Consider the following 27567-nt stretch of genomic DNA (forward strand, 5'->3'; position numbering starts at 1 on the left):
CCTGGCTTTCCCCGCAAACCCAGTGTCCGCCTTTCACAAGGAAGATGAACCACAGGGAAACTCCATGGATGGCTTTGCCTAAAGCCACAACCCGAGGCCCTCACCAACTATGGGAAGCCAACTATATTTGGCCTTGCCAAACAATATCAACTCCTACAGACCTCTCTGAAAAATTGCGAGGACAGCCAAATCCCAACCAAAAGCCCTTGAAGGAGGTTAAGGAGAAAGAAGAATTATTTTTCCAGGGTATGTAAAGAAAAATGTAAAGTTACCCAGAGTAGGATTTTCTCTTTCCCCCACTCATGAAAGGTTTGGTTTAATGGAAAAGGGGTGCAAATACAAAGAACTGAGACAAGAAAAAGCATTGGTTCAGCACTAATCAATCTACAAGGATCAGGACTGTGGGAAGTGGAGATTACGTAAACACTTTTTAAAAAGAATAGAACCTGAAAACAAAATAATCTAATAAAATCCCTATTAACATGTTTGAAGAGTTGTGACTCTTGCCTTAATTTTTATTAAATGAGAAAGCTTCTTTCAGTTGCTCAAGAGTTTTTCATATATACTGCAGAGAAAAGCAGACAGCCTTGATTAGTCCCAATGTTGCTAAGTATCTCCCCATACATTCCTTACTGCTTTAATTATTTTATTTTTTGAGATTACAATCACAGTCATGACTCCATCCACTTTCCTTTCTTCAGCACTCCCATATACACCCCTTTCCATTTATTCAAATGTATGGTCTCTTTTTTCGTATATGTAAACACACACAAGTGCACATATAAACACACATACAAAAGCACAAGATGCTCAGTGTATATAATGTGACTGGAAGGCCACATACTCCCAAATTCTTAATGAAAGAGGCCTTTAAAGTCACCACCTGAAACAGAGTAGCAATCCTCTATGGGCTTTGTCCTCTGACATTACTCCTCTGAGGAGTTCTTCTGCCAGCTCCTCAGCTGGGGTCTGGGAACAGCACACAGGGAGCTGTAACTCTACATTAAGCATGAAAGAAAATGACTGAGAGAGAAAAGTCATTTTCTTTTTTAATTAGGAACTCAATCCATTTGGTACTTTTCAAAAGGTATGATACTGTTTTCATTTATTGATGAAAGAAGTTCAAAATTATTGTACCTCTCCCACACCCAATTCATCAAACGACAGATAAGTACCCATGAAAGTAACAATCACGTGAGCAGTGTATTGTAGCGGCAGGTGAGACAGCCACCCCCACACTCATGAGTTTCATCCAAGACTGGGTCCACTCAAGGCTTGGGAGAAAAGGCAACTTTCAAGGAGTCTGTTATTAAATGAGGCATTTCTACACTCAAAAGGGGAGAAGGAAAAAACAACAAACAAACAAACAAAACAACAAAATCAGCACTAAGATGTTCCCTATTACTTTATACAATAGGACCATGGAGCAGCTTTGACAATTCAAATTAGTCGGACATAATGTCTTCACAAGCATGCCTTGTTTTTAAAGAAGACAAAAGGAGATTTTAGAAACAATAAAACAAAAACTAGTTCTCATCACTTTTCAGACAATGCATAATTATGCAAAATTAACCAGTGATGAGATGGCAAAGGAGTCTTGTTCATACTGATCAAGTGTGGTATTGTTACCAATGCAGACCTTGCTAAGAAATGCTCTCTTCTCAGCATTCCACAGTTGCCTGTAGTTTTTCACCTAGGGCTGAGGCTTCTTGGCTCCCTCAACTCCATCCACGTGAGCGTGTCTATTATTTTAGCTCTTGTTCAGCTCATGCCTAGGCAATCCTATTACTGAGACTGTGGGTGTAGCTTCTGTGATTACTAGAGACACATAGTCTCCCTGACCCTCTCTTGTTCACAATCTCTCTGGCCCTTCCTCTGCAGTGTTCCCTGATCCTTAAGCACAGGGGTAGTGCTCTCCCAACTGCATTTTGGTCAGTTAGGATTTTCAGCAATGGTCTCCTTCTGGGTCTTCTCGGGGAAGAAAACACAAACTGTTATCCAGTACCACATCATCAGCCCTGGAAACCATGCCAGTACAAGTAACATTCTGCAGACTGGGCTGGTTGTATTCGTTATTTAGGGACACACACACAATGACAACGAAAAAAAATGACAATGGAAAAAAGAGACTATGGCAGTGAAAGCAAGCAAGGAGCATTTAAAGGGAAGAAAGAGCAAGGCGATTAATATAACTATAATCTCAAGACGTAAAAGAAAAATCAAGAAACAACTTCTTAACTCATTGATAACCATTTGTATTCTCACAGTTAACTGAGCCTGTGTCCTGTCATGGAGAAGCATGTCCTGTGGGTTAGGCTTCCTCACTCTGTGCTGACCATGCTGGGCTTCACAGCAGCACAGTGAAGTCAGTGTCATTATCTATGAGTATCACACAGAAACTAAGAGTCAACAAGTAAAGGAATTTACCCTAGATAATCAATGCATGATTAGAAATGAGGTTTAACTGACCCCATAGCCCAGCCTTCTCTTATTTTACTCCAAATGTTGTTGAGTCATTCTAAATTGCATCTTTACACTGTTTTATTATTCAAATTTAAACTGTCATATTTCAATACTTCTAGGTTTTTTCCTTCATGAATTTTCCAGTCTTTTTTCTGATAAAAATAGTCCCTTCTTAATTTATTACATACATTTTACCTTCAGCTGATCAGGACATAGTCATCTTAGAATCAGATTTGTTCAGAAGACAGGTATTAATATACTTATTGATACTAAACCAGTCAAATCAATCTTTTGTTTGTTTGTTTGTTTTGCTTTTTTTTCAATACAGGGCTTCCTTCTGTGGCTCTGACTGTCCAGGAATTCACTCTGTAGACCAGGCTGCCGTCTCTGCCTCTTGAGTGCTGGGATTAAAAACATGCATCTGGCTCTTGAGTCCAGTTCTGATCTTGACAACCTGTGGGCTTTGGCAAGTACTATCTTGCCTGATACTTTATTCAGATTTGTTAAATATCATAAATACAACATGACAAAGGCATTGCTATTTCCACATTACCTCCGTTAAAATCCTGGCTTACTCACAGGGAGTTGGTTTAGAACTCCCCAGGTTGGGATGATATAAATGTCTTCTCATTTTCTTTTCTTTTTCATTTTTATCTCCACACCCATGGGTTCCTTTCTCACTCTTACTCACCTGGCAGAGAGCCAGCAGTCTGTTTTGCATCTCCCCCAAATGCTCAACCACACCTTCATTTGTGTTTCCAGAAATTTTTCAGATACCTTGGTACAACATTTTCTGACTAATGAATTAGGTCTTCTCATTACAAACCATTATGTTCCAAATATTGAATGAAATGAAGTCTATAGGTAATAAAGCACACTGGCACAACACTTGTAAAATCAAGCCAGAAGAGAAAAATTTCAGTTAGTATCTTTACTATCACATCCAGCAGTCGCAAAGGATGCTGGCTCAGTTTCACCTGCCTTCTAAGAATCTCACTTCTCTTCTGATGTTTGAGAAATGGCTCACTTCACACGTGCTGTGATATTTTTAAGCCCTGGCCAGAAGGGACAAGTAACCTACCATCCCCAAACCAGACATTACTCTAAGACACTGGTTTTCAACCTTCCTAATGCTGTGACCCTTTAATACAGATTCTCATGTTACAGTGATCCCCAACCATAAAACTCTTTATATTGCTGCCTTATAACTGTAACTTTGCTACTGTTATGAGTCTTAATGTCTCATATGTGACCCCAGGGGTCTCGACCCACAGGTTGAGAATACTGCTCTGTGTGGTTGATAAACAGAGTAGAGGGCTTTATGCAGCTTCACTGAGAATACATGAGTCGTTCAGTTTAGAGCTATTCGTTCCAGCATGCTCTCTTCAATGTGATGACTATCGGTGAACCAGTTTCTGTAGGTTTATTCTTATTTCCTTCGAAATGAACTTAATTTAAACCCACAAAACCTACTCTTCTCATCATTTGACAGTTTTAAAGATAGTTGTTTCATGTTATTTTGTTTATTAATATTTAAGAAATGTAGAAGTACTCATGATTTACAATGTTTTAAGTTCTTATTCAGAGATAATAGCCAACCTGTAAAATAGGAATGTGACATTTTGTATTTTGACATTCAGTATTTATATCTGACATTTAAAATATCATCTTTTAAATTATTTAAAACTTTATCTATCTACTCATTTAAATTTTTTAAAGAACTGAAATGTACAAGAAAATAAATAGATAAAATAAAGGAGGCAATTTTCATAATAAACACAAGTTGGTATGCAATCATGCTTTTCCAGATGAAACACTTACTGAGTTAGCCAGAGCAACCATCTCTCCTCATTTATTCCAGTCCGTTTTGTTTGAATGAATTCTGGTTTCTCATCCCTCTTCTCCATCTGTCTGTTTCTGTTTACTAACATTGTTCTCTCCTCACTACCGTCTTCCACAGCTCGGCACAGCTGCTTCCGGAATGCACTAAGAGTCTCATGTTTATCTTCATACAAAGATAAATCGTGACAAATTCTGCATGGTGTTCACAAGGAGGCACGGCAGAAAGATTGAAATATCTTTGGAAACAAAGCCATGGCTACAAACTTTTTTGAGTGAGAATTCAATAGAATGTGAATGCAGACAAAACTATAGGTATCATCTAGCTTTAAATCCTTAAAAGCTGTATATGCATTGAAAATAAATGTAGGGAAAAAAACGAAGATTTTGAAGAACATAAAGACATTTATTTATTTATGCAACAAACAAAAAATTGGTTTTCTAACAGATTGAAAAAAGTTCCTTTTCTTTCTTTCTAAAAGATGATTAACCAACTTCTAAATTAAAGAAGCACAGGAATTATTTCCTTTTCTGATTTTCTTGAGGTGTAATTGACAAGTCAAACTTTTATATAATATATACAATACAGTGTGATGCCTTGATATATGTCTACATTATGATGTGACTAGCAAAATCTAGCCAGCTAACACATCTCTAAGCCCAAACAGCTGCTTGGTGTGTATGTGCATGTGTGTGGTGAGACTGAAAGGCCAGCTTTCCTCACAAATTTCAGGCAAAAATTACAGTGTCAGTAAGTAAGGAGCACAGGGCCATTCAGCCAAATGTAGGCCCTCACAACTTACTCCTCTCACGTATCTGAAACTGGGTGTGTGTTTGGAGTATTCTTTCTCTTTTCCTCATCCATGAGTCCCTAGAAATTACCACTGTACTTTGTGGTTCTATGATTTGACTTTTAAAATTTAATATTTAAGGTTAATTCATGTGGCCTTTTTCTTTCTGTGTCTAGCTATTCTAGTTATTATTGTGTTGTTTGGCTTCGTTCATGTCTTCCTAAATGATAGGATTTTATTTTTTTCCACGACAGAATAATGTTTCATCGCACATGTCTGAACCTTGACTGCTGTGAAAAACGCTTTAGTAAACAAAGGAGTGGAGGCCCATCTCTCAGACTGTGACTTCAGTTCCTTTAGAAATAACGCAGAAGTAGAATTGCTAGCGCACACAGCTACCAATTGTCATCAAATGTCTACAATGTCAATTTTTATTTTTCTCAGATTTTTGTAAAGCCATATGTAAAATCATATTTCTTCCCTCTGTGGTAGTCATTCTGTGATGTGAGGCACTGCCTTCTCTGGCTGCTTTAATTTGCATCGTCTGATAATTAGAGATTACACCCATAGGCCATTCATACATCCTCACTGAGAAACGTCTGTACAGATGACTTGATAATGTTTTAATCAAGATTCTTGTTTCTTGCTGCTCAACTGTTCAGGATCCTTGTATTTCTTAGATGCTAATCTCTTGTCAGAAGTGTTGCTTTCAATACTGTTTCCTGCTCTCTGGTTTGTTTCTTGGCTCTGTTGATTGCTTTCCTTGTTATGAAGAGTCTTGTTTTTGTACATTTTCCTCGATCAATTGTTCCTTTGAATGTCTGTGTTTCTGTGTTTCCCAGGCCATTGCTAAGAAGTTCCTCTTACGTTTCTCCTAATAGTTTAGCAAGTAGCTTTAGGACTGATATTTATATAGAATCTATTTTGGGTTGATTTTAAAATAAATTCTGCATGATAGATGCCTGATTTTCTCTTCAGTGTGTGTATATTCAGTTTTCCCAACATCATTTGTTGAGGAAATTATCCTTTTTGCCAAGTGTGTTCCAATGTTTATAGAAGATCAATTGACACAAAATGTATACAAGTTTTCTTGAGCTTTCCATTCTGTTTCATTTATTTTAAGTCTTGATTGTGTACTTGACTATGTTGTTGGATAACTTTTTATGTTTAGTTTTACATATTTAATTTTATACATAAGAGTTTATAAAACATATTCCTCAATCAAGAAGTTGATGCCTACAAATTTCTTCTTTTTGTTTAAGACTGCTTTGACTCTTTAGTATCTTCTGTAGTTCCATAGTGTGATAGTTAGCATTATCAACTTGATGCAACCTAGAGTCACCTGAGCAAAGAATCTCACTGAGAACATGTTCACATCCAGGTGGTCTGTGGGTGTGTCTTTAGAAGACTGTCTGAGTTAACTGATGTGGGCAGACATAGCCTACTTAAGTTGGCATCATGTCCTTTGTCATGAAGAAATGAGACTGAGGATAAATAAGTGTTTACGGCATGCATTGATTTCTCTCTGTCCTTAACCATGAGGTGACACATGCTCATGCCATTCTGACTTCTCTGCTCTATGGGACTGTCACCTGGAATAGCAAGCCAAGTAAAGCCTTCTTCCTCCAAGTTGCCTTCTATTATGGTGTTGCATCGCATCAACAGAAATGTGGCTAGAACATATGGGGATTTTAGAATTTCTTTTCCATTTTGTTCAAACGTCATCAGGATCTTGATAGACTTTGCATTAAGTCTTTAGAGTTTTCAGCAAGGCTGAGTTTCAATCTGACATGTTCTCCAGAGACCCATGTGTTCAATGTCCTCCAAAGCCCCATATGCTCAAAACTTGGTAGAGAAATTGAAGTTACTGGAAGGTGGTGGAAACTTGGAAGAGTGAGTAGCAGGAGGTTTCATGTTATTGATGGTGTCCTCACAGGAGACTGAACTTTGGCCTCTTATCTCCAACTTTTCAGACATTAGGTGGAAGCTTTAGTCTGCAATGTGCTTTTGTCATGATGTATTGTCTAGCTGCAGGCCCAATGAACAGTGATGCCTGGCCGGGGAATGAAACTTTCAACATCGGGAGCCATTATAAACCTCTTTTCCAGAGTAGACAATCTCAAGTATTATTACAGAAGCTCAGCAAACATAGATAGTTTTCACAAATATGAATTATTCAGTAAATGAACAGTATGTTTTCATTTTCCTGTACCTAATCGGTTTCCTTCATCAATGTTTGAGAGTTTGCAATGTATAACTCCTCCATTTCTTTGGCACAGTTTATTTTTAACTATCATATTTGTACAAGTTTTTATTTAATTTCTCCTTCAGATAATTTGTTGTTAATATATATACATAAAACTGATTGTTATGCTGTTTTTTATATCTTGTAATTTCTAGTGAGTGACATTTATTTTTAGGTTCAAGCATTTTTAGTGGAGATTTTTGGGTTTTCCAAGCTCATGGTGGGGCCTGGCGAGGGGCACTGTACCTCCCTTTCTACAATCTGGATTCCTTTATTTCTCTGGCTACGATTTCTGATACTGTGTTGAACAGAGCTGGTGAGAGTGATCCGTCTTGTCCAATAGCTGAACTTGGAAGAAAAGCTTTCAGTATTCCAATGCTGACTGTGATGTTAGCTGTGGACTTTATCAATTTACGATTTCCCTATACCTATTTGTTGAGAATTTTGATGAGAAGGGAATTGAAGTTCTGTCAAGTGCTTTCCTTTATACATTGAGAAGACCATATGAGCTTTGTCTTTTAGTGTTTGAAGGAATGTAATGTACTACAGTTTCATCAGAGCACTTCAAAGCCTCTTATTGTCATGGTTGAGTCCATTCAGCCTTGGAGTGTACTCCCGTAGAGGTGCCATAAGTTCAGAACGCCAGTGCTTTACTGATGGCTTTTGCATGTGTACTCATCTGGGATATCTGTCTGTAGTTTACTTACAATGACCTTGCCTGGCTTTGGCTTCAAAGTAACACTGGCCTCTTAAAATGCATTTGGAAGTGATCCCTTGGCTTATAACTCTGGAAAAGTTTAGGAATACAAGCCATTCTTCAGTGTTTGATAGACTCCATCATCAGTCATCTGTTCTGAGCTTTGCTTTTTGGAGGAGTTTTGATTCCTTATTCGGTATCCTTGTTTGTTATTGATATATTTAAATTTTCCATTAATTCACCTATCAGATGCCATGTTTATAGCCATTTAATTATATCTAGGCTATCAAAATTGTTGGTGCCTCTTGTTTGTCTCTTGTAGTGTTGTGGTATCAGCTGGCATTTCCTCACTGTCATATATGATTTTTCTGTTTTTTAATGAAGGTTTGTAAATTTTACCTTAAAAATAGCTGTCTTGTATTTTCTACATAATTTATCTATGTTTTGATATTATTTCATTCCTCATGTTGACTTTGGGCTTAATTTATTCTTCATATACTTTCTTAGTAGTAAAGTTAGGTTGGTTAGTCAAAGTCTGTTTCTTGTTTGTTTGTTTGTAGGTGCTTAACTCTATACACATTTGGAATTTTTTTCTTCAATGCCCTTAATTTTTGGTTTCCATGGATATTCCCTTTACATGGGTTCAGAGCAATTTTTTATTTCCGCTTTGATTTATCTTTTCTCCAGTGTTTTTTTTCTGAAGTATATAATTGAATTTCCACATATTTGTGCACTTTCCCAAATGCCTATTGATTTCCATTTTATATTATTGTGGTTGGAAAAGAATTGAGCTTATGATTTCAATTTTCTTAATTTGTTGAGACGAATTTTTTGACATATGATCTGTCTTGGAGGATGTTTTATATTTGGTGAAAATGTGTATTTTACAACTTCGGGGTGAAGTTTTATTCAAGTCTACTATTTTCATGTTGATTCCCTGTTTAATGACTTACCCATTTTGAAAGTAATGCATTAAAGCTCTGTTCGCATAGTTATTATCTTCTTGCTTTCCATCTCCTGATATTTGTTTTTCTCACGTATTTTTCCCCAAACTCTTCCCTTTTGACCAGTATGTATTAGTAAGGTAAAATTAAAAAAAAAAAAAAAACCTTAAGCGACAACATATTGTTAAATATTGTTTTACTATCCAATTAGCAATTCTTTTGATTTGGGAATTTAATTCTCTCTCTCTCTCTCTCTCTCTCTCTCTCTCTCTCTCTCTCTCTTTCTCTCTCTCTCTCTGTCACACACACACACGCACACACACACATGCACACACACATATAGAAAAGAATTATTGATATGAGTTGTCATTTCTTGTTTTCTGAATATTTTGTTCCTTTCTTCCTTTTTCATGTTTTTCATAATCATATGGTTTTATAGTAATGTGCTCAGATTCCTTTCCCTTCTCCTACATTCACTAATGTTTGATGGAATGAGACTGTAATCTAAAATATCTGTACCGTCAGTACCCACTGTACCATCAGTACCCACTGTACCGTCAGTACCCACTATTGCACACACCCTATCACTGTTGTCATGGCTACAGAATTTAAAACTGTGACTTTGTCTTGTTTATCTGTGTTCTTATACCTCACTGGGCATCTTTAAGATGATTATTTTGGACTGTTTGGCAACCTAGCTCTCTCTGTCAGGGTGCTTAGTGGAAATTTGTTTTGAGTCAATTGTGTCATGTTTTCTTGATTCTTAATGTTCTCTGTATGTTTCTGTTATTATCTTCATATGTAAAGAAAGAGCTATTGCTTCCAAATATGATGGAGGTGTCTTGACTTGGACAGACACACTGCCCAACAGTACTTAATCTGAGGCAATGTGAGACCATTCCATAAGAGAGCACCGTGGCATTGGAGAAAAGCTTCCATAGCTTCCTTCAATCCTGGGGAGATCTTCAGTTCTCTGTTTTTATGCTGTTTGATAGAGCAAGCTAAAAGTGGATATTTACCTCCTTGTAAATTATGCAATTTATTTTGGCTATTTGGTATGCTATGTGGCAGAATAGGAACTGGCTTTCAAGATGAGACCAGAATATAAGATTCCTTTAGCATCCATCCTTTCCTTCTCGAGGGACACCTGCTTTCATGTACTTTCCCCAGCCTTGGAGAGCAAAGCTGCAACTGAGCTTCTTCTCCCCTCTTGTTTCCCCTCCCACTGAATCCCACAAGTTACTCAGTACACAGTGTGCAGCAACACAGAGTCAGCTTCAAGGAGGGCAATCTAAAAAGGCATGAGCCAGGCTTCCAGGACACACCCTGGTTTCTCTTCCCTGATCTAGGGGAAATTACAGGGTTAGACAATCTGCTCAGAGCTAAACTGAACTGGCCTCGGGAAGATTTTGACCCAACAAAGTGAAATTGTTCTTAGCTAGGCGGAGGTGGTTGCTGTGGGTTGTGCTCCTCTGGATACTTCTTGGTTGAATGATGAGTTCTTTTCAAAGGTATTTTGTACTAGGGTTGTTACATTGGATTTGGAGGAACAAGAACTCTGCTTCCCTATTGTCTCATCTGGGTGATGTCATTCTCCAAACAACTCGTGTTTAAACAGTCTTGTTTAATTAATTTTGAGGTATTTATGAAACCCACTTCCTGCCCATCTTCCCTCTCCTTCTTTAAACAGAATCTCATCTTCATTTTTCTTACCATTGTAATTTCCTCTTTCTTTCAATTTTTCTCTATTCTTTCCACTTTTTGTTCAATTTCTGAACTGTCTTGACAGCATCATAATCAAATGCTTTAGCACAAAATTTACAACAAAACACCAAATGCTTGAAGTTGAAGAAATATTTCCCTTTGTGTGAATTATAGTCAATGTGAGATTAGGGGTTAGTAAGAAAGTTCTTCAGCATCCAAATGAATTACTTCCCCATTGTTTGGGCTGGCTTATTGATTCATTTATTTAAAGATAGAAGAGGAAAATGGAAAAAGATGGATTGTGTGCCATGGCATTCTTAAGGCATCCAGCTTCTTAGCCATACAAAGTCATTAATCCCATATTATTAAACTGTGATATAGTAGTAGACACACATGCTACTATGTATAATGTTTGCTCATGAATCATAATTACCTTGCTTCAGGCCTTATTAGTTTCACTTAAAATATGGCTAAATACAAGTAAATATCTACAGAGTGTTGAAATTTCTGATTATTAGAAAAATAAAAACACCAGGATGGGAGTTTAATATCCATTTTACCAACCAAACAACTTTCTTTTGCACATTTACATGTTTAAGAGTGACTGGGAGGCAACAAAAGAATTATATTAATCTGGTTGTCAAAATTCGGGAGAAATGCAGCTAGATATAACTGCTTTGTCCTATATTCTTGGGACTAGACATGAGCATCTTCGGTACGGGTCTGCCTCTAGAATGAAGCAGAAGTAGCTACCACCAAGCTGGGATTTTGTTTTGTTATCCTTCAGTTGACCCATGGACTTAGTAAGAGATTGTGTATTTGAATGGAATTATTCAGGTCTTTTTAGATGACTTATGCTTTTATTTATAAAATCAGGGGAAAGTAAAGTATAAAATGGTCTACAGGGTGTTTTTTTCCAAAGCAAAATCTTTAAGAGAATTTGGTTAATGTAAGCTCTTAGATTTGGAGATGATATGTGTGTGTGTGTGTGTGTGTGTGTGTGTGTGTGTGTGTGTGTGTGTGACAACTATTTTGTAATATTGGAAATGAAAATCATTTATTTTTTTCAGAGGAACTGATTTCTTGTTATATCATCCAATTTTATAAATCAGTAGAGATGGAATTCATTAAACTTTATCAATAATTTGGTGGTTGGACTGCGGAAGTTTATGTAGACACAGTTCCTTTGTCCTCAATGACTACTTTGTTCCTTTTAAAAACAAACTAAAACCAACTAGGAATTGGATAACATGAAGAAAATTAATTTTCATACCAGTGCTGAAAAGAAACTAAGTGCTTGTATATTGTCAACTGCTGTACATGGGGCATTTGTACACAAACATCAGAGCATGATTATACTAGAATTTTAATTATTATAAATAAAATGACGGAAGCACACATCTAAACATGTGTGACTGAGTGGATGTGCTTTATAATTCTTATTTTCTATCTCCTAGGGGAAAAGACTTTCTTTTTCTGGATGACTGCTGGCTGCTTACTGAGTCCTCACTGAGATTTTCAGTTCGGCTTTTGGCCACATGCATCTCTGAAAGCTAAGCACAGCTGTGTCCCCCTGAAGCCTGTCACGTCACAGCTGCCCCTGTGCCCGAGTGGTCACAGCAAGCATGGCCGTGTCATGAGTGATATCAAGGGAAACGGAGGACAAAGTGGCATGGGACAGCACGGACAGGTCTCTCAGGGAATGGACGAGTTTAGGAGAAGAAGCTTCACTCGCCTTGGGTTCACCTGGTGCAGGATGTGAGGCCTAGCACTTTGGTCGTGAGATAGCAGGATTATTTAGAAACCAGGATGGGTTCTTCATAATCCTTTCCTAGGGAGGGTAGAGATGTGTGCAGACAGGAGATAGGAGAGAAAGACTGATAGTAATCCTTCATTTAAATAGAGAAACAATAATTGTCTTAAAAATAATTTATCTTTAGGCATTTAAATAGAATCACATACAAATTATTAATTAGGCTATTACCTAAATACTTATAATTTATTTTAGTTTTTTTTTCATAGAGATTATGGAAGTATGAAAGTCATCTGTAAAGTTCCATGTTGTCTATAAAAGGAGTACGCTGCCAAACCCATGGTATCCTATATGGTGAGACACTTCTGTCTGCAATGCACCAATGCCATTTTAAGAGGAAAAAAGATAGTCTTTTGAACTCTGTAGCCTAGAACAGTTTAAAATAAACAAGCATCAAAGCCAACAGAAAAAAAAAAAACACAAAACCCTGACAGATCTGCTTTCAATGTGCTGGAGATAATATCTCCGGGCTGATACCCAGCAACCGTAAATTGTCATATGTGTGAAATGCGAGCCTCAGTGATGTCCTGTTGACTGCTCTCTAAGTGACCCATCAACAAGAGCTTTGCGGAACTGACATCTCTGGTAAAATTCTAAGTTAACATCGATGAATGATAAGCTTTATTTAAAAAAAAACAATCAGACCATGATGATAAAGAACAAAATAGATATATAATTAACCCTGAGAAGTGAACACAGGAACAGAAGCTTTCTTTATCTCATGCCACTGAATTTGCTCTACAATAAAATTTACTCTCAGCTAAACTCTTCCTAAATCATTTTGCTAATCCTTGTATGAACTGTATGTGTACTGAGCTCTGTTGGTTATAAATTTTAGCCTGTGATAAAATGTAGAATTTATATTTATGCAAAACAACTTGCTATTGAATATGGAAGCCTTGTTGGTAATTTTGAAAACAAAGGAATATTAAAAAGGATTACATATTTTCTGCAATAAAACTATAGAATTTAGTGTTACTAAATGGTAATGTAGACTCTGGAAGCTTAGGATAGTTTTCCTAACATGGAGAGGAGGATTGCTAAGACAAACAGAAATCAGGGTCAGGAGATAGTAATGTGCTTTCTGATTTTGTGTGTGTGTAATTCTATATGTAAGCATGTTTGCACATGCAAGCTTATATGTAATTGGAGGGGCAGAGGGATATGAGTGCTCTGGGAATTTGATTGTTTTAATTTTTAAGCAATGAGTTCAGAGAGGTCAGGATGATGCTCGCCCTGGATGATGGGGGTAGACATTCTACTATGGATTCAGCATGATGCTGGCCCTGAATGATGCGGGTAGACATTCTACTATGGATTCAGCATGATGCTGGCCCTGACTGATGCGGGTAGACATTCTACTATGGATTCAGCATGATGCTGGCCCTGAATGATGAGGGTAGACACTCTACTATGGATTCAGCATGATGCTGGCCCTGAATGATGGGGGCAGACACTCTACTATGGATTCAGCATGATGCTGACCCTAAATGATGCGGGTAGACACTCTACTATGGATTCAGCATGATGCTGTCCCTGAATGATGAGGGTAGACACTCTACTATGGATTCAGCATGATGCTGGCCCTGAATGATGAGGGTAGACACTCTACTATGGATTCAGCATGATGCTGTCCCTGAATGATGCGGGTAGACACTCTACTATGGATTCAGCATGATGCTGGCCCTGAATGATGGGGGCAGACACTCTACTATGGATTCAGCATGATGCTGACCCTGAATGATGCGGGTAGACACTCTGCTATGGATACAGCATGCTGCTGACCCTGGATGATGGGGGCAGACACTCTGCTATGGATTCAGCATGATGCTGACCCTGGATGATGGGGGCAGACACTCTGCTATGGAATCAGCAGGAACTGCTGTTTCCACCATAGCTGGGTTTTATAGACAGTCAGGACATGCATCTGTGAATGGTGTGGAGTCATCCCTTCTGCATCTTTGAGTTTTACATAAGAGATAATACTTAGTGTCCATCTTTGGATTCTAAATGAACTAAGTAGTGGGAAAGTCAATTTATCTGTGAAAGAATTCCAAGTAGATATTACAAAAAAATTGATATGAATCATAGTTCAGAGGATATGAATAGATTCTAAAAGTATCCTGGGACATAACTGAGGTTCAACAAGTCGGGGCCAATTTTCCCTTGATGACCTCTTGGCTGAAGCCATAATTATAGGCTACTTTTAGTTCTTTTCAGCGCTTTTCCACATGCAAAGCTGTGGCACATGGTAATTCTTACTCTTGGTGACTGAAAATGAACTACTGGTTAAGTACAAAGGGTTGTTTTCCGCCAAGCTCAATGAAAGGAGGAAGTGGCGAGGGTGGGTACAGGAAGGCCAACATTCCCTTGTCTTAACTGTGGACAGTAGGATTGCTTAAGGTTTTGAAAGGCAACCTCAAATTAGGCTTTGTTAAGTGAGGCAGACATCTGTAGAAGAGGCGTACAGACTGACAAAGGCCAACAGGGAAAATAACATCCTAACCTGACTCATTCTGAACAGAACAGAACACTGGTTTAAAGACTCCTAGAGCTTGATATGTAGCCTTATCTTTTCAGTTGCTGTGTGAAGAGGCCTCTATGTAACCTTGGCTGTACCAGTCAGTGCTGCAGGGACGCTGTTTCTCTTGATGTAAAACTGAAAAAGAAGCCTGTAAGCTGCAAGATTGTGGAAATGAGGGAATGAAGGGATGAATATAAACTGCTTAGCAGAGCGCTCAGTTAATTTTCAGCATTACTCCAATTATCTTGTACCTTTCCCGCATCTCTCCCTGTTAATCAAGGCGGTGTGGCACAGTCTGAGAGAGCCCAGAAGCTAACATTAGGCAAACCCATATGGCTGGATCAGAGGAGCTCACGGTAGAGCTAGCGATAAGGACGGCTTTAGAACAGCTACAAATGTAAACACCGAGGAATCTGATGTCTCCTCTGTGAGAGTCCTACAAGTGGATGGCTTGCTATGTGAACAGTGAGCCCTTTGAAAATCTGGTGGAGCAATTTAGTACTAGGTGATGGTTGGGATGAGGAAGAATAGGTCAGTGTGATGAGTATTGAGGTTCTAGGAGAATCTTTAGCTCTCAGATACTATACACACTAAAATTTTATCTTTGAAAATTAGTTGTGGCAATAAACAAGGCTCCTGCCAGTACCTCTGCCATGAAGCTAGACTCCCAGAAAGATAAGGAATGGGGTGCTAGTTTGGAGAAAAGGTTTTACTTTTGTTTCTACAGGAAATGAGAGGCTATTAATTCATTCTGGGTTAAGAAAAATAAGGTTTGGTCAAGGAAGACCCCCCACACTGAAAAATCTTCAACAGAAACGGTTGGCCCAGATGATCCAATCTTCCAGCTCACCTCTGTAGCAGTTTCCTCTGAGTTCTAAATCCAGAACAGCCTCAAGACTACTGGCTGAGATTACCCAGCCTCAGAGAATACTCCATCCAAAATTTCACCATAATCCTACATTTTCTTTAGGTCCCCATAAGATTATCAGTGCCCCCAACAGAAAGTAGCCTTGAAAACTGCAAATCCCCCCCCTCCAATTGGATTAAGGATATTTGTCTGTTTAGTGTGTTAATTACAAGTTATTATTGGTAGTGGTTAGAAAAAAAAAAGCTAAGGAAAGGCATTTTCAATATATATAGGTTGGATTAATCCAGCAGCATTTGTAATCAAATGTCTTTTTAGCAGCTGTTGCTCCTTCCTCAGCAGTTAAACAATTCAAAGACAACACAATAAACATACAGTATCCAGACTCTCTGTGTATTTTCTGTCTCTATGTGGTTTTTTTACTACTATATTTCTTTTACTTTTAAGTTTTAGTTTTTTTGAGATAGGGTTTCTCTGTGTATCTTTGGCTTTCCTGGATCTCACTCTGCAGAGTAGGCTGGCCTTAAACTCACAGAGATTCACCTATCTCTGTCTCCCAAGTACTGGGATTAAAGGCATATGCCACCACACCTGGCTACCCTATATCTTTTTTAAAAGGACTTTCTCTATCCTTTTTCTTTTTTCTCCCAAGCCTATGTATATTTTTAAACACACTGTAAACTGTTTAGAGGCTTGTTTTGCTTTTTTTTTAAAATCTGTCTTTGCTGTATGTCTCTATCTTTTTTTTTTTTGACTACATGAGTCTTTAATCTGCTAAAATATGTGGCTAGGATTAAAGTCTCAGCCTTGGTAGCTGACTCCACCCCTTTTCTTACCTTTTTTTTTTAAATGACAATGAGACATGTCTGCTCCTGGAAGCACCCATCTACTTCAAAAAAAAATCATGGGTATCAAAGAAACTCCACATGAATTTTAATTTCTTTGTGACAAAAGTAAGCCACTGGGCAAGTCCCTTCCTTGACTGCTGATATTATGCTGTCCTAATTAAATAAGCAGGACACAAAATATTCTGCTTCGCAGAAAAGTCTATCAGATATGCTAGACCTGTAGGTCGAAGATGGATGTCCCATCATTGTAGAGGAACTTTGGATGACTGTCCAGGCAGCCAGCTGTTTCTGTCATTTCTCACGTTTTTTTGGAAGTCATTGCTTGCACTCCCTGCTTACTCAGTTAACATTAATTCCTTTTTGGGTTTCTGAGAAAGTTGAAGACTAGATAGTTATAGTTTTCCTTGTTTACCAGATGCAGAAAGCAAGTTATGATAGAAAGTAAATTAGGTACAAGACTTAGGACTCACCAAAATAGGATCGATATGGAGTATTTTCTCTGAATTTGTCAAATGCAAATGGACTAGACATTGTTGATATATTTATTGCCTGTATATATTGTATATAGTTATTGTACTTATAGTATACAGTTTTCTTAGATTAGTTATAGCTTTTTTATTTTAGACAAAAGGGGGAAATGTAGTGACGTTTCACTTATATTTCAATAAGTAAAATTATCCTCAAGATCAGAGAGTAAAACAGCCCCACTGGTCAGCCTTAGAGACCAGGCAGTGATAATACACATTTTTAATCCCAGTAGCCACACTAGTTGCCATAGAAACTGAGTAGTACATTCCCTTAATCCTAGTGGTACAAACCTTTAATTCCAGCCCTAGAGAGAATTATAAAATGGGAGGAAACAACTCTCAGACACAGTCTCATTTTGAGATTTCTGGATTCAGGATCACCATTTTTGGATGGAGATCGAGGTAAGAGCCAGTGGCTGGCTATTTTGTTTATCTGACCTTCAGATTGAACTCCAATTTCTCTCTCTGAAGTTGTATTAATTGTGCTTCAAATAAGATCTAAGACCTGCTCAATTAGAGGGAAACCTTACCTGGTACTGGAAACCTAGGCAACTATCCAGGGCAAGGAAATACACAAATCTTGGAGAAGAATCTACAACCACCACTTTACTAAACCAACATAATTTCTAACGACATTCTAAACATTTATCCTTTTATCCACAGGTAAGTGTAGACTTAACCCCTCATTAAGGAAGCTTCTATTTGCAACAGACAGTGATCACTACAGAAAATCACAACCAAACAAAATGTAGCTTTGTGGAGCCCAGTCCCAATGTATACAACTATAAAACAACTCCCAAGCCTAAGTCTCATGGAACACTGGGAAAGAAGGGTAAAAAGATTGTAAGACACAGAAGATCTGGAAATTTGTTCTAATACTGTGTCTCCTATGAATGTCAGAAACTACAAACATAAAGTCTCACCCACAAGACTGCCTAAACACTATCTTAACACGAACAACACCAAAAGACATGCCAAATTGATGAAGAACAGCTTATGAGACTTCAACCTTAGACAAAGAACTACAAGCAACAAAGGAATACTGAGAATGGAAGAAATAGCCTTCCCCAGAAAAGGGCACACCGATTGGTTAGCCAATAGCCAAATACCCTGAGCACATACAAAGAAGTAAATTATTCAGACTGAGCAGGTTATATTTAGCAATATATATGTGTGCATATATGTACATAAAATATATGTGTACCAACATCTAAAATAATTAGATCAGTACAACCCAAAACTACTGATCAACTCCTTAAGATATAAATTGGGCAAGAGGCAATAGAGAACATCTCACATCAAAAGTCTTGGCAGAAAAATACTGAATCTGTCATCATTAAAGTGACTGTATAAATAAGACAGTATGTAAAGGCAAGTGAGAGGGATCAGTGAGACAGAGGAAGTGAGAGGGTGGGTCAGTAACAACTCAGTAGCACTGAGGGGCTGCTACCAAGGGGGTGCTAGACGGAGAGAAGTGAAACCCTTTTCTTGGTTATCCTGACTAGACAAACCATCTGTAATCATAGGGACCAGTCAGGCTTTAGGTTTATAAATGGAATATTCAGTTAAATATGGCGTGGTCATGGTGTTGCTACTGCTATTGCAGATCCAGAGAGCAGTGTCCTTGTTTCTCTTGTATAATGGACAAATCTGTTTAGGTGACAGGGACTAGGGTGTCATTGGTTATAAGGGTGTTAGCAGAGCAGAGGTCTGAGACAAACTTTGGATTTTTTTTACTTTCAATTTGCATATTTTATTGATTAAACTTGTGCTCTCATCTGTTATATAGTTTTGAGTTTTCATATCAGTGGGGTGGCATGTGGTATGTTAGTCCATGCATGCATGTATGATGTGTAAATTGGGTGAGCATTTAAACTACTAAAGTGCTTTCTTCTAGTGTTCTGGAAGATGCATCATGCTATTTCTTCTATAGTTATCATACCGCAGTATAGTATATAAGACTTTTTACATTTATCTACCCATAGCTTAGTGCCCATGGATCAGCTTTTCCTCAGATCTCCCTGCCTCTCCAGAGCCTACACTTAGTTCTCAACAAGCATGAGATGAACTTGTTTAGATACCATATGAGTAATACCATGAAAGGATTTTGTATTTTTATGACTGAATAGTACTCCACTGGACTTCCACACAACTTTTTTTTTAAATCCATTCATCTATAGAGGGATGCTTAGGCTGTGTTCACCACTTGGTTATTATTGTGAACAGTGCTATGGCAAACTTAGGTGTATAGATATCTCTTTATATGATTCCATTACGTTTGGATAAACACTCAGTGGAAAGCTAGATGGGTCATATGGTAGCTCTTTTTAGCTGTGTGAGGGCTCCCTTTCCACAGTCTCCTAGGGGATTCCCACCAGAATCATCTTTACTAGAGTGAGATGCTATCTCCCTGTGGTTCTGGTTTGCAGTCCCCACATGCTTCGTGACCCTGGCACTTTTCCACAGCGAGGTTCACATTTTGGTCCTTTGTGCACTATCATGCAGGGCTCAGCAAGAAATACACAATAATTCTATATCTTTGTCCCTGAGGTTTAAGAATTGTGAACAATTTACCTCAAATCTGTGGGCCTTGGAAGAAGTCTTCTTTTTCCAGTAAAGTAAACTTCAAAATCTTCCGTTTTTAGTCTGTGGGCGTAGTCGATATATCCTGACACTTCTTGCCCGTGAGCATTTTTGTCACGAATGAAGATCACAGTCTGGTAACAACACAGAATGGAAAAGGAAGATGAATGATGTCACTTGAGTACTTCCAGTTAACAGAACAGAAGCTGCGTTTGGGAAGCCCTGCGCATGCCAAGGTTGGGTTTCAAGGCTTGTATGTTTCACCCTTGTGATTCTGTCAGGTAAGACACTGTTAGGTCTCCCCCACAGTTGGAACTGAAAAAGCCAGAAGCCTCACAGGCAGATGGCACACTCACAGCAACTTTACAGCACATTATAAATAAGTCAGACCAGCATTCCTAAGAAAACCTTCTTTGAAGCATTAAAAATATATTGATTTGTTTACTTTTATCTCACTTTCCCTATCTTCTTTATGGGCATCTGTTTATGAGAACACTGAGATAGAGGGAGAGGCGGAGTTTCTCAGGTCTCCTAGATATCAACTGCAGGCTTGTGTTCCTAGCTGCCACTTCTTTCTCCGAATGAATCTCTCCATAGCTGATATCACAGATCTTTAAATATGTTCTCCATTATATGATAATCAAAAATTTATTTCACAAAATTGTGTATATTAAATTTATAAAATTGAGTTGCATTATTTAGCACAATTGTCATCCATGTTAATATCTTTGCAAATGCTAATGACCTCTTTCTACAGGCTCATCGTTCCTAAGGGTAAGAGAAAGGAGCAAATAACAGGAGTGTTAAAGTCCCGACCCTCAGAACTCACGTTTTGGTGATGAGAGACAGCTAGACAACAGACCATGAAAACTGAAGATCAGAGAAGAGCCAGCGAAGGAAAACCACAGTAGAGATAAGATGAGTAGCAACACAACGATGCGCAGCGAAGGCTAATTTAACTAATTAATTAATGAGATAGGCTGAAGACATAGACTTTAAATGAAGGACTTGAATAATGGGAGCAAGCAAAAAGAATCTGTAGCACAAAGTCCTAAAGCATAAATAGGCCATTGGAAATGGCTGGATTGTAACTTCCACTCTTCAGATCCATAGGCATCCTGCTCAAGTTTTAAGGCAAAGCTGATATAAAAATAAAGAAATATTATTTTCTAACTGGAAACTGAGATTAAGTAGTAGAATTCTGTGGCAAAGTTCAGTATTTGGAAAGCCCAGGAGACCACCATTTCCTCTTCAGCCATCGCTGGGTTGTCACTTGTCGGGTCTTTGTGGCAGTAAACTAAGATAGTTGACTTAGGTATCTGTGCTTCCAGAAAGAATAAAGCTAGAAACTGGAGGGATTTTCCCCATTGCGTCTAAGAAAAGATGTTGCTAACAATACCCCAGCTGCAGAACGACAGAACAGAGCAGAGGTTTCCATGACATGTTATTCTGCCCAGAGGATACCTGCTGTCCATTCTGGTTGTCAGGTTGCTGGGTACTAAAAACATGGCTGAGGAGGATTCAAAAGCAGGGTCTTGCTGCAAAAAGAGAGAAAGTATCTGACAAGTTAACCTCACACCCATTGATATGTCAGGATGAGCCAGCACTCACTGCTATTCCTCTGTGCATCTTGGCATTTTTTCAGCACACTACTCCCTCAAGTTTTCCCACATAGCCTATTTGGTAAAGTAGTATAGATTTCTTTACGATTGGTGTTATTTAGTTTCCCTCTCTGAAGCATAAATTTTGAATCAGTCCAGACTTCCTGAGACTCTTATGCTGCTCAACCAATAGCTTGTTATTCAGCTTCTACTTAGACAAGGCCATGAGCAACAGCTGCTGGTATGGCATTTGTGTTTCTAGATTGACTGGACTTGTCTTCAGGGTTAGCACACTCCTGAGGGGAGGTCAGTCACATTAGAAATAAAAGATGAGAAAGATGTTCTAATGAAACCTTTTATTTTCTGAATGGACCTCTAAACCAGGAAAGGAAAATCTCTCTGTGTGTTTGTGTCTGTGTCTATTTCTGTGTTTGTCTGTCTGTCTGTCTCTCTCTCTCCTGTGTGTGTGTGTGTGTGTGTGTGCGCCTGTGTGTTTTTCTACCACTGAGAAATAGTCTACCAGCACAATGACAGACTAGATATGTTACTCATTTTTGTGGTGAAGGCAAATAAAATTTCCAGGTTAAATCAAAAACATAACTTCTAAAATACACTGGCAAGAAAACAAGGTTGTGCTTAAAGAGCAAAGACCCAAAAAGGACAGCATAGCCTTGAAGCCCAGCTCTGTCCTGCAGGTACCGAGTCAGGACTGAACGCTCACTGCTCACGTTTAGCCTCATGATAAATCTGAGAAATAATAAGGTTGAAAGAGCAACCGTGACTCGTACTTCAAATACTACTTGCTCTCATTGAGAGGCCAAAGCACATTGGGTTTTGTACTCCATATCGTACATAGTCCTCTAAAAGGTGTGCAATGGGTATGGGTGTAGGTCAAGGAGCTGGGAAGGAGACTCCAGTAGGGGATAGAGAAACCCCAAGGGAAGGAGAGGAGTGACACAGGATGCCTGTGGCAAGCGTTCAGAAGAGGAACAATGGGAAGAAAAGTGGTCAGCAGGAGCTGGGCAAGGACAGAGAGGGGAGAAGGGAAGCAGGAAAAAACATGGACCAGGTGTATACAAATGTACTCCAAAGAAGCTCATTAATCTGCATGATAGTTAAAAGAAATAATAAAATTATATAATGTCTAGGTAGCCTTACTTCCCTTGTTTTATCAGTGTGGGCACTAAGCACACTGTGATTCTGAGTAAGGGTCCCTGTATGCACAGACAGAATACAACACCAACGGTTAGACTTGGGTTGGCTTCCTGTGATGTCCATGTTCTTATTGGGTGTACAATGCAAAAGAGAGATCAGATCTTAGATGCTGGCTCTACCATCAACTTGCAGTGCCATTCTGGTAGGTTACACTTTTTAAGAAATAGTTTCCTTTATAATAAAATGAGTTAGCACTTGTCTTGAAAACTGCTGTTTAAATTAAACAAGGCAATTTTGCTAAGTACTCAGCAAAGCCTAGCTCACTGTAAGAGTAAATCAATCCTATCTTAGAAAATCCTGCTGCTTTTCTAACTGTTTCTATTTCTATGGCCACTATGTCAGGGTCTGTGTTAACTTTGTCAACATCTGAGATGGAAGGAAGAGACTCGTCACACCAGACTCCCTTCCCTAGAGGTGCATAGTTGAGGTAACTGAGCATGCTCATTTCTTCTGCTAAATTTAGTCCTTCTCGGAGGAAAATTGAAGACATTTTGATATTTAAATTGCTATACATGTATAAAACAGATGCAGTTGAAGATGAAGCTGTGGATTCTAGCCATTGAACAGCTAGAATAGGACATGAGTGCTCCCTTAGGCTCATGGACTTCTTCTGTCCCAGGGTGGCATAGATCAGCAACCAACAGCTTTGCTGTTCCGAGCCTTGTGTTTTTCAAGAATTATTTGGTTCCCTCTGCTTACATTTTCTGCACTTTTATTCCAGTGGTATATAGGGTAGAGTTTACATAACATCAAATTTTTCCTAAATTGTAAGTGCATAGCTCAATTATTTTTCAGCAAATTCACAAAGTTGTGGACAACTGTCCAGGTTTTGGTGGTTTTCACGACACCAAGGAGACCCTCTGGGACACCTCACTAATATCGCCATCCCGTCAGTCTCAGGAAGTCAAGAATTCACTTGCCTTTGCTGCATCTTTTAGAAATGGAATCATCAATAAACAAATGTGGTTTTTTTTGAGACAGGGATTCTCTGTGTAACATCTCTTACTGTCCTGGAACTCACTTTGTAGACAGAGATCCTGCCTCTGCCTCGAGAGTGCTGGGATTAAAGGTGTGAGCCACCAACGCCTGGCTTTCTAATACCATTTTTAAAAATCACAGTTTCCCAAAAGATATGTAAAAGCTATAATTTATATAATAAAGGGATATATTAAGTGATGGTACATTTATAAAAGAATTTCAAAATGCACATTTTCATTAGAATTCTTAATGTTCTCTAGAAACAGTCGAGGTAGAATCAAAGTGGATGATGGTTGAATGACACATTTAAGGCTGGATATAGTGACCTGCATTTACCAGCCAACTAGGCAGAAAAACATTGGGTTTTAATTGACCACTAATATAAAGTAGGAAATATATATATCTTCATATATCTCCACTGTAACAAGCAATTGAGAATATCCGTGTATGTTCCTTCCTGATATAGAAGTGGGGTTTGAGACGCAGACTTAAGAATGTGGTGTCTGAGATCTCACTGATAGTCTGTAACCTCAAAAGCCAACAGGTGTTAAATGAAAAGACTCCCAGGGTGAATACTTAGGTCCTCCTGGCTTTTCGTATATTGGAAAAAGATGAATTAAAGTCAAATTTAGTCTGTTAATGTATCATTTAGGTCTTTGGCTGCTTGTCTTCTCCCAGAAGTGGATTAAAATACAATCTCATAAACGTGTTCTAAGCCGGGGACATGTGTTGCCTAGTTTCTCCTGCCAAGTACTAATGAGGAGATATGAACCTGATACAGTGAGATGGGAGCATGAGGCCAGGGAGCCCAAGTCCCAGAAACGGAGCAGAACGTGAGAGCACGCTTAGCAGCTCGCTGCGGTGCTGACACGCAAGCAGGCCTTCAGAGCTGAGTGTCTGCGCTGCCCCTTGGAGACCATCCCTGCCTCCCGCAGAAGAACGCAGGAATGTTCGACTGGAGGTTTACAACTGGGAAATGTGCTAAAAAATCATTAATTGAAGGACATCTTTTTAATTCAAAAGAGAAACAATTTTTGCTGATGCAGTCATAGTTCTTTGGGGATCAGCACTGCTTTCAGACATTTCAAAAGGAATGAAAAAATAAATTTCTTCAAAACAGATTACTGTATGAAATTTCTATGCTGATAACTGAATTGTAATTTTATGTTTTTTTGACTTGGATGGAGTCTTATTTTCTACACACATCTTGGGGCTGTTGAAAACAGCTCTTTGTCTTCCCCCTAGAACTCAGACTCGGAAGGACCACACTGTCTTCTACATCCAGTTGGCTAAAGTTGCTTACAGTCTAGTCCAGATTTTGGAGGCAGGGAGAGTGACTTCATCCTCTTTTGGCAAGGATGCTGTTGAGCGGTACTCCAAAGGGGAGAGGCTGGAGAACTGTGGCCATTTTTGCAAGGTGACCCACTAAGAGTGTCACATATAGTACACTTGTTTGTTCTCAGTAATTGAAGATTTGCTTTCTGAGGGAAATCACTGATGTTAGTTTTTGCTTCTGGTTTGTAAGGGATATTCAAAGTGTCTTGGATAAGTTCTTATGCTTATATATTTTGCATGACCTACGATGAAAGTAATCCTTTAAGATCATTTGCCCTTGCCATTAGAATTCAAAATGGTCTGGATGTTTGATTGAAAGAAAATGACATGCAAAAATACATAAGAATTTTTTTAAAACTTGTATTAACACCAAGTGTTATAAAGAAAATAAGATGGTCAAATTTATATATAAACTGAGATTTAATTTTCCCAAATCCAAATTATAAAGCTCTTTCAATGGAGCTTACAGTGTGTTGATCCAACCCAAAATATCTGTGCAAAATTAAATTTTATTTCCCCAAGTAGAAAGCATTAGCTATTGTGCTTCATGCCCACTATGCTTTTCACTAAGACTAAGATTTCTCCAAAGAATTTAATAAAAAGACTTATCTAAAACAATGTTTCAACAGCGAAACTGATGCTATTGCAAAGGAAAAAGTTACTCTAAAATGTATATTGAAATTCCAAACTCAACACCAATGAAATGTTTTTGATTACCTAAAATATTGCTTTAAGAATAAATATTTACAGGGATGGGAGATAGCAAAATTCTTCTTGTACCAGGGTGAGAACAAGAGTTCGAATCCTCAATGCCAACAAAAATTCCAGGCAAGTGATTCCTGCATAATCCTAGTGCTCTGGAGGCAGAGGCAGAGGCAGAGGCAGGGGCAGGGGCAGAGGCAGGGGCAGTTTCCTTGGGCAAGCTGGCTAGTCAATATTGGTCAAATTGGTGAACTCTGTTGTGTTCAAATAAGAGATGCACTTCGATATATAAAGTAAAGAATAATTGATGAAAACACCCAATATCAATACACACACGCACACACACACCTGCACACACATGCCCCCAAACAAATGCAATAGATAGACATACATGCATGTACACCATATATACAATAGATACATAAGAAATAAATGGCTATGAATAAAAAGAAAATTATGGAAAGAATGAGTAAATTGTAGATCTCACCTCATTGCAAAGAGTGAAGATAGAATACAAAATCAAATTTCTTTGGTACCAGGATTGGTAGGTGAACGAAATGTACACACATGGGTATAGATAAAGTGCTTCTCAATGGGGCAACTTTTCTGCCTTTTATGAATACCTACTGTAGGGTAAAAGGGCCAACCAAAGAAAACAACAAATCCACTAAACCAGAGAATCTAGTGCTCTGACCTGAACCAAAAGCCAGTAAAAGAAACACACCCTGGATCTGAAACCTGAGGCAGTGAAATAAACACTTTAGCCTCATACCCAGAACCTAAGAAACACACCCTGACTCTGAAACCAGAGCTAAGGAAAACTATTAGCCTTGTAACCAGAGCCAGCAAAAGAAATATTCCCTGGCCCCCAAACTAGAACCAAAGTGCTAAAAAGGGCCAGTGAAGGAAATACTGAAATACCAGAGCCAACTCTGTTCCTGAGCAGCTAAACCAACCAATCCCTGAGCAGGAAAACTAACCAGTCCCTGAGCAGAAAATTTTCTCCCTGGAAAAATTCCACCCCTGAGAAGCCCTATATAAGCCCCTCTGCCTGATCAATTGTTAGCTGCCTTTTCCCACCCTGGCAGAGATAGCCACTCTTCTGGACTTCTCTTTCCCAAATATCTCTCTCTCTCTCTCTCTCTCTCTCTCTCTCTCTCTCTCTCTCTCTCTCTCTCTCTCTCTCTCTCTCATTTTTGAGACAGGGTTTCTCTGTAGCTTTGGAGCTGTCTGGTCTTGAACTCACAGAGGTTCATCTGCCTCTACCTCCTGAGTGCAGGAATTAAAGGTCACCACCACCCAGCTCTTTCTTAAAAGTTTTGGGCGAAGAGCTTACTTAACAGACATGGAGAAGAACCTTTAGGGTAGCTGAGCAGAAAAAAAGTAACAACCTTTCACCTGAGCCAGAGAGATGACTACATTTCTGCAGGGGCTTCCCCTTCAGCAGAAGGAAGCGGAAGTAACGCGCTGGGCCAGAGCTGAGCAGAGCAGGAACAGATAATTCTGCTAGGACATTCTCTTAGGCAAACTGAGCAGAGCTCAATTGTAATGGCTCTCTCTAGGAGAGGAGCAGGATTGTGACATCCTATAGGGAGACTGTCCCCCTCTGTACCCCAGCTCCAGGTATAGCCTGTCTTCCCAACAAGTCATGACACCTTTTCCTTCAGAGCTGTCCTTTCGCAGTTTCAGATATGGCCTGACTTCTCACCAAGTCAGCTGTCCTGCTGCAGCTCCAGCCTCCGGAACTGTCCCTTTGTAGCTCCAGAGCTGTAACACCTGCTTACACCTACTTTTCTTGGTCTGGAATCTCAGAAACACCTCATTGTCCTCTTCCAAAATCTACCTGTTTATCCACAGCTAGTTCTGTGCTCTTCCTTATACACTAGTATCAAA

The 27567-nt window shown here is 38.8% G+C and overlaps 1 protein-coding gene across 1 annotated transcript in view; it reads right to left on the minus strand.

Annotated features, from left to right (window-relative positions):
- The window catches only part of Cfap299 (cilia and flagella associated protein 299), a 465056-nt gene that overhangs the window by 56561 nt on the left and 380928 nt on the right, over positions 1-27567 (minus strand). The window contains exon 4 of the mRNA XM_075943465.1: positions 19835-19977. Coding sequence (XP_075799580.1) covers positions 19835-19977 — 143 coding nt within the window. The remainder of the gene's footprint in view (positions 1-19834; positions 19978-27567) is intronic.

This window comes from Microtus pennsylvanicus, chromosome 12 (genome assembly GCF_037038515.1).
Source record: "Microtus pennsylvanicus isolate mMicPen1 chromosome 12, mMicPen1.hap1, whole genome shotgun sequence".
NCBI lineage: Eukaryota > Metazoa > Chordata > Mammalia > Rodentia > Cricetidae > Microtus > Microtus pennsylvanicus.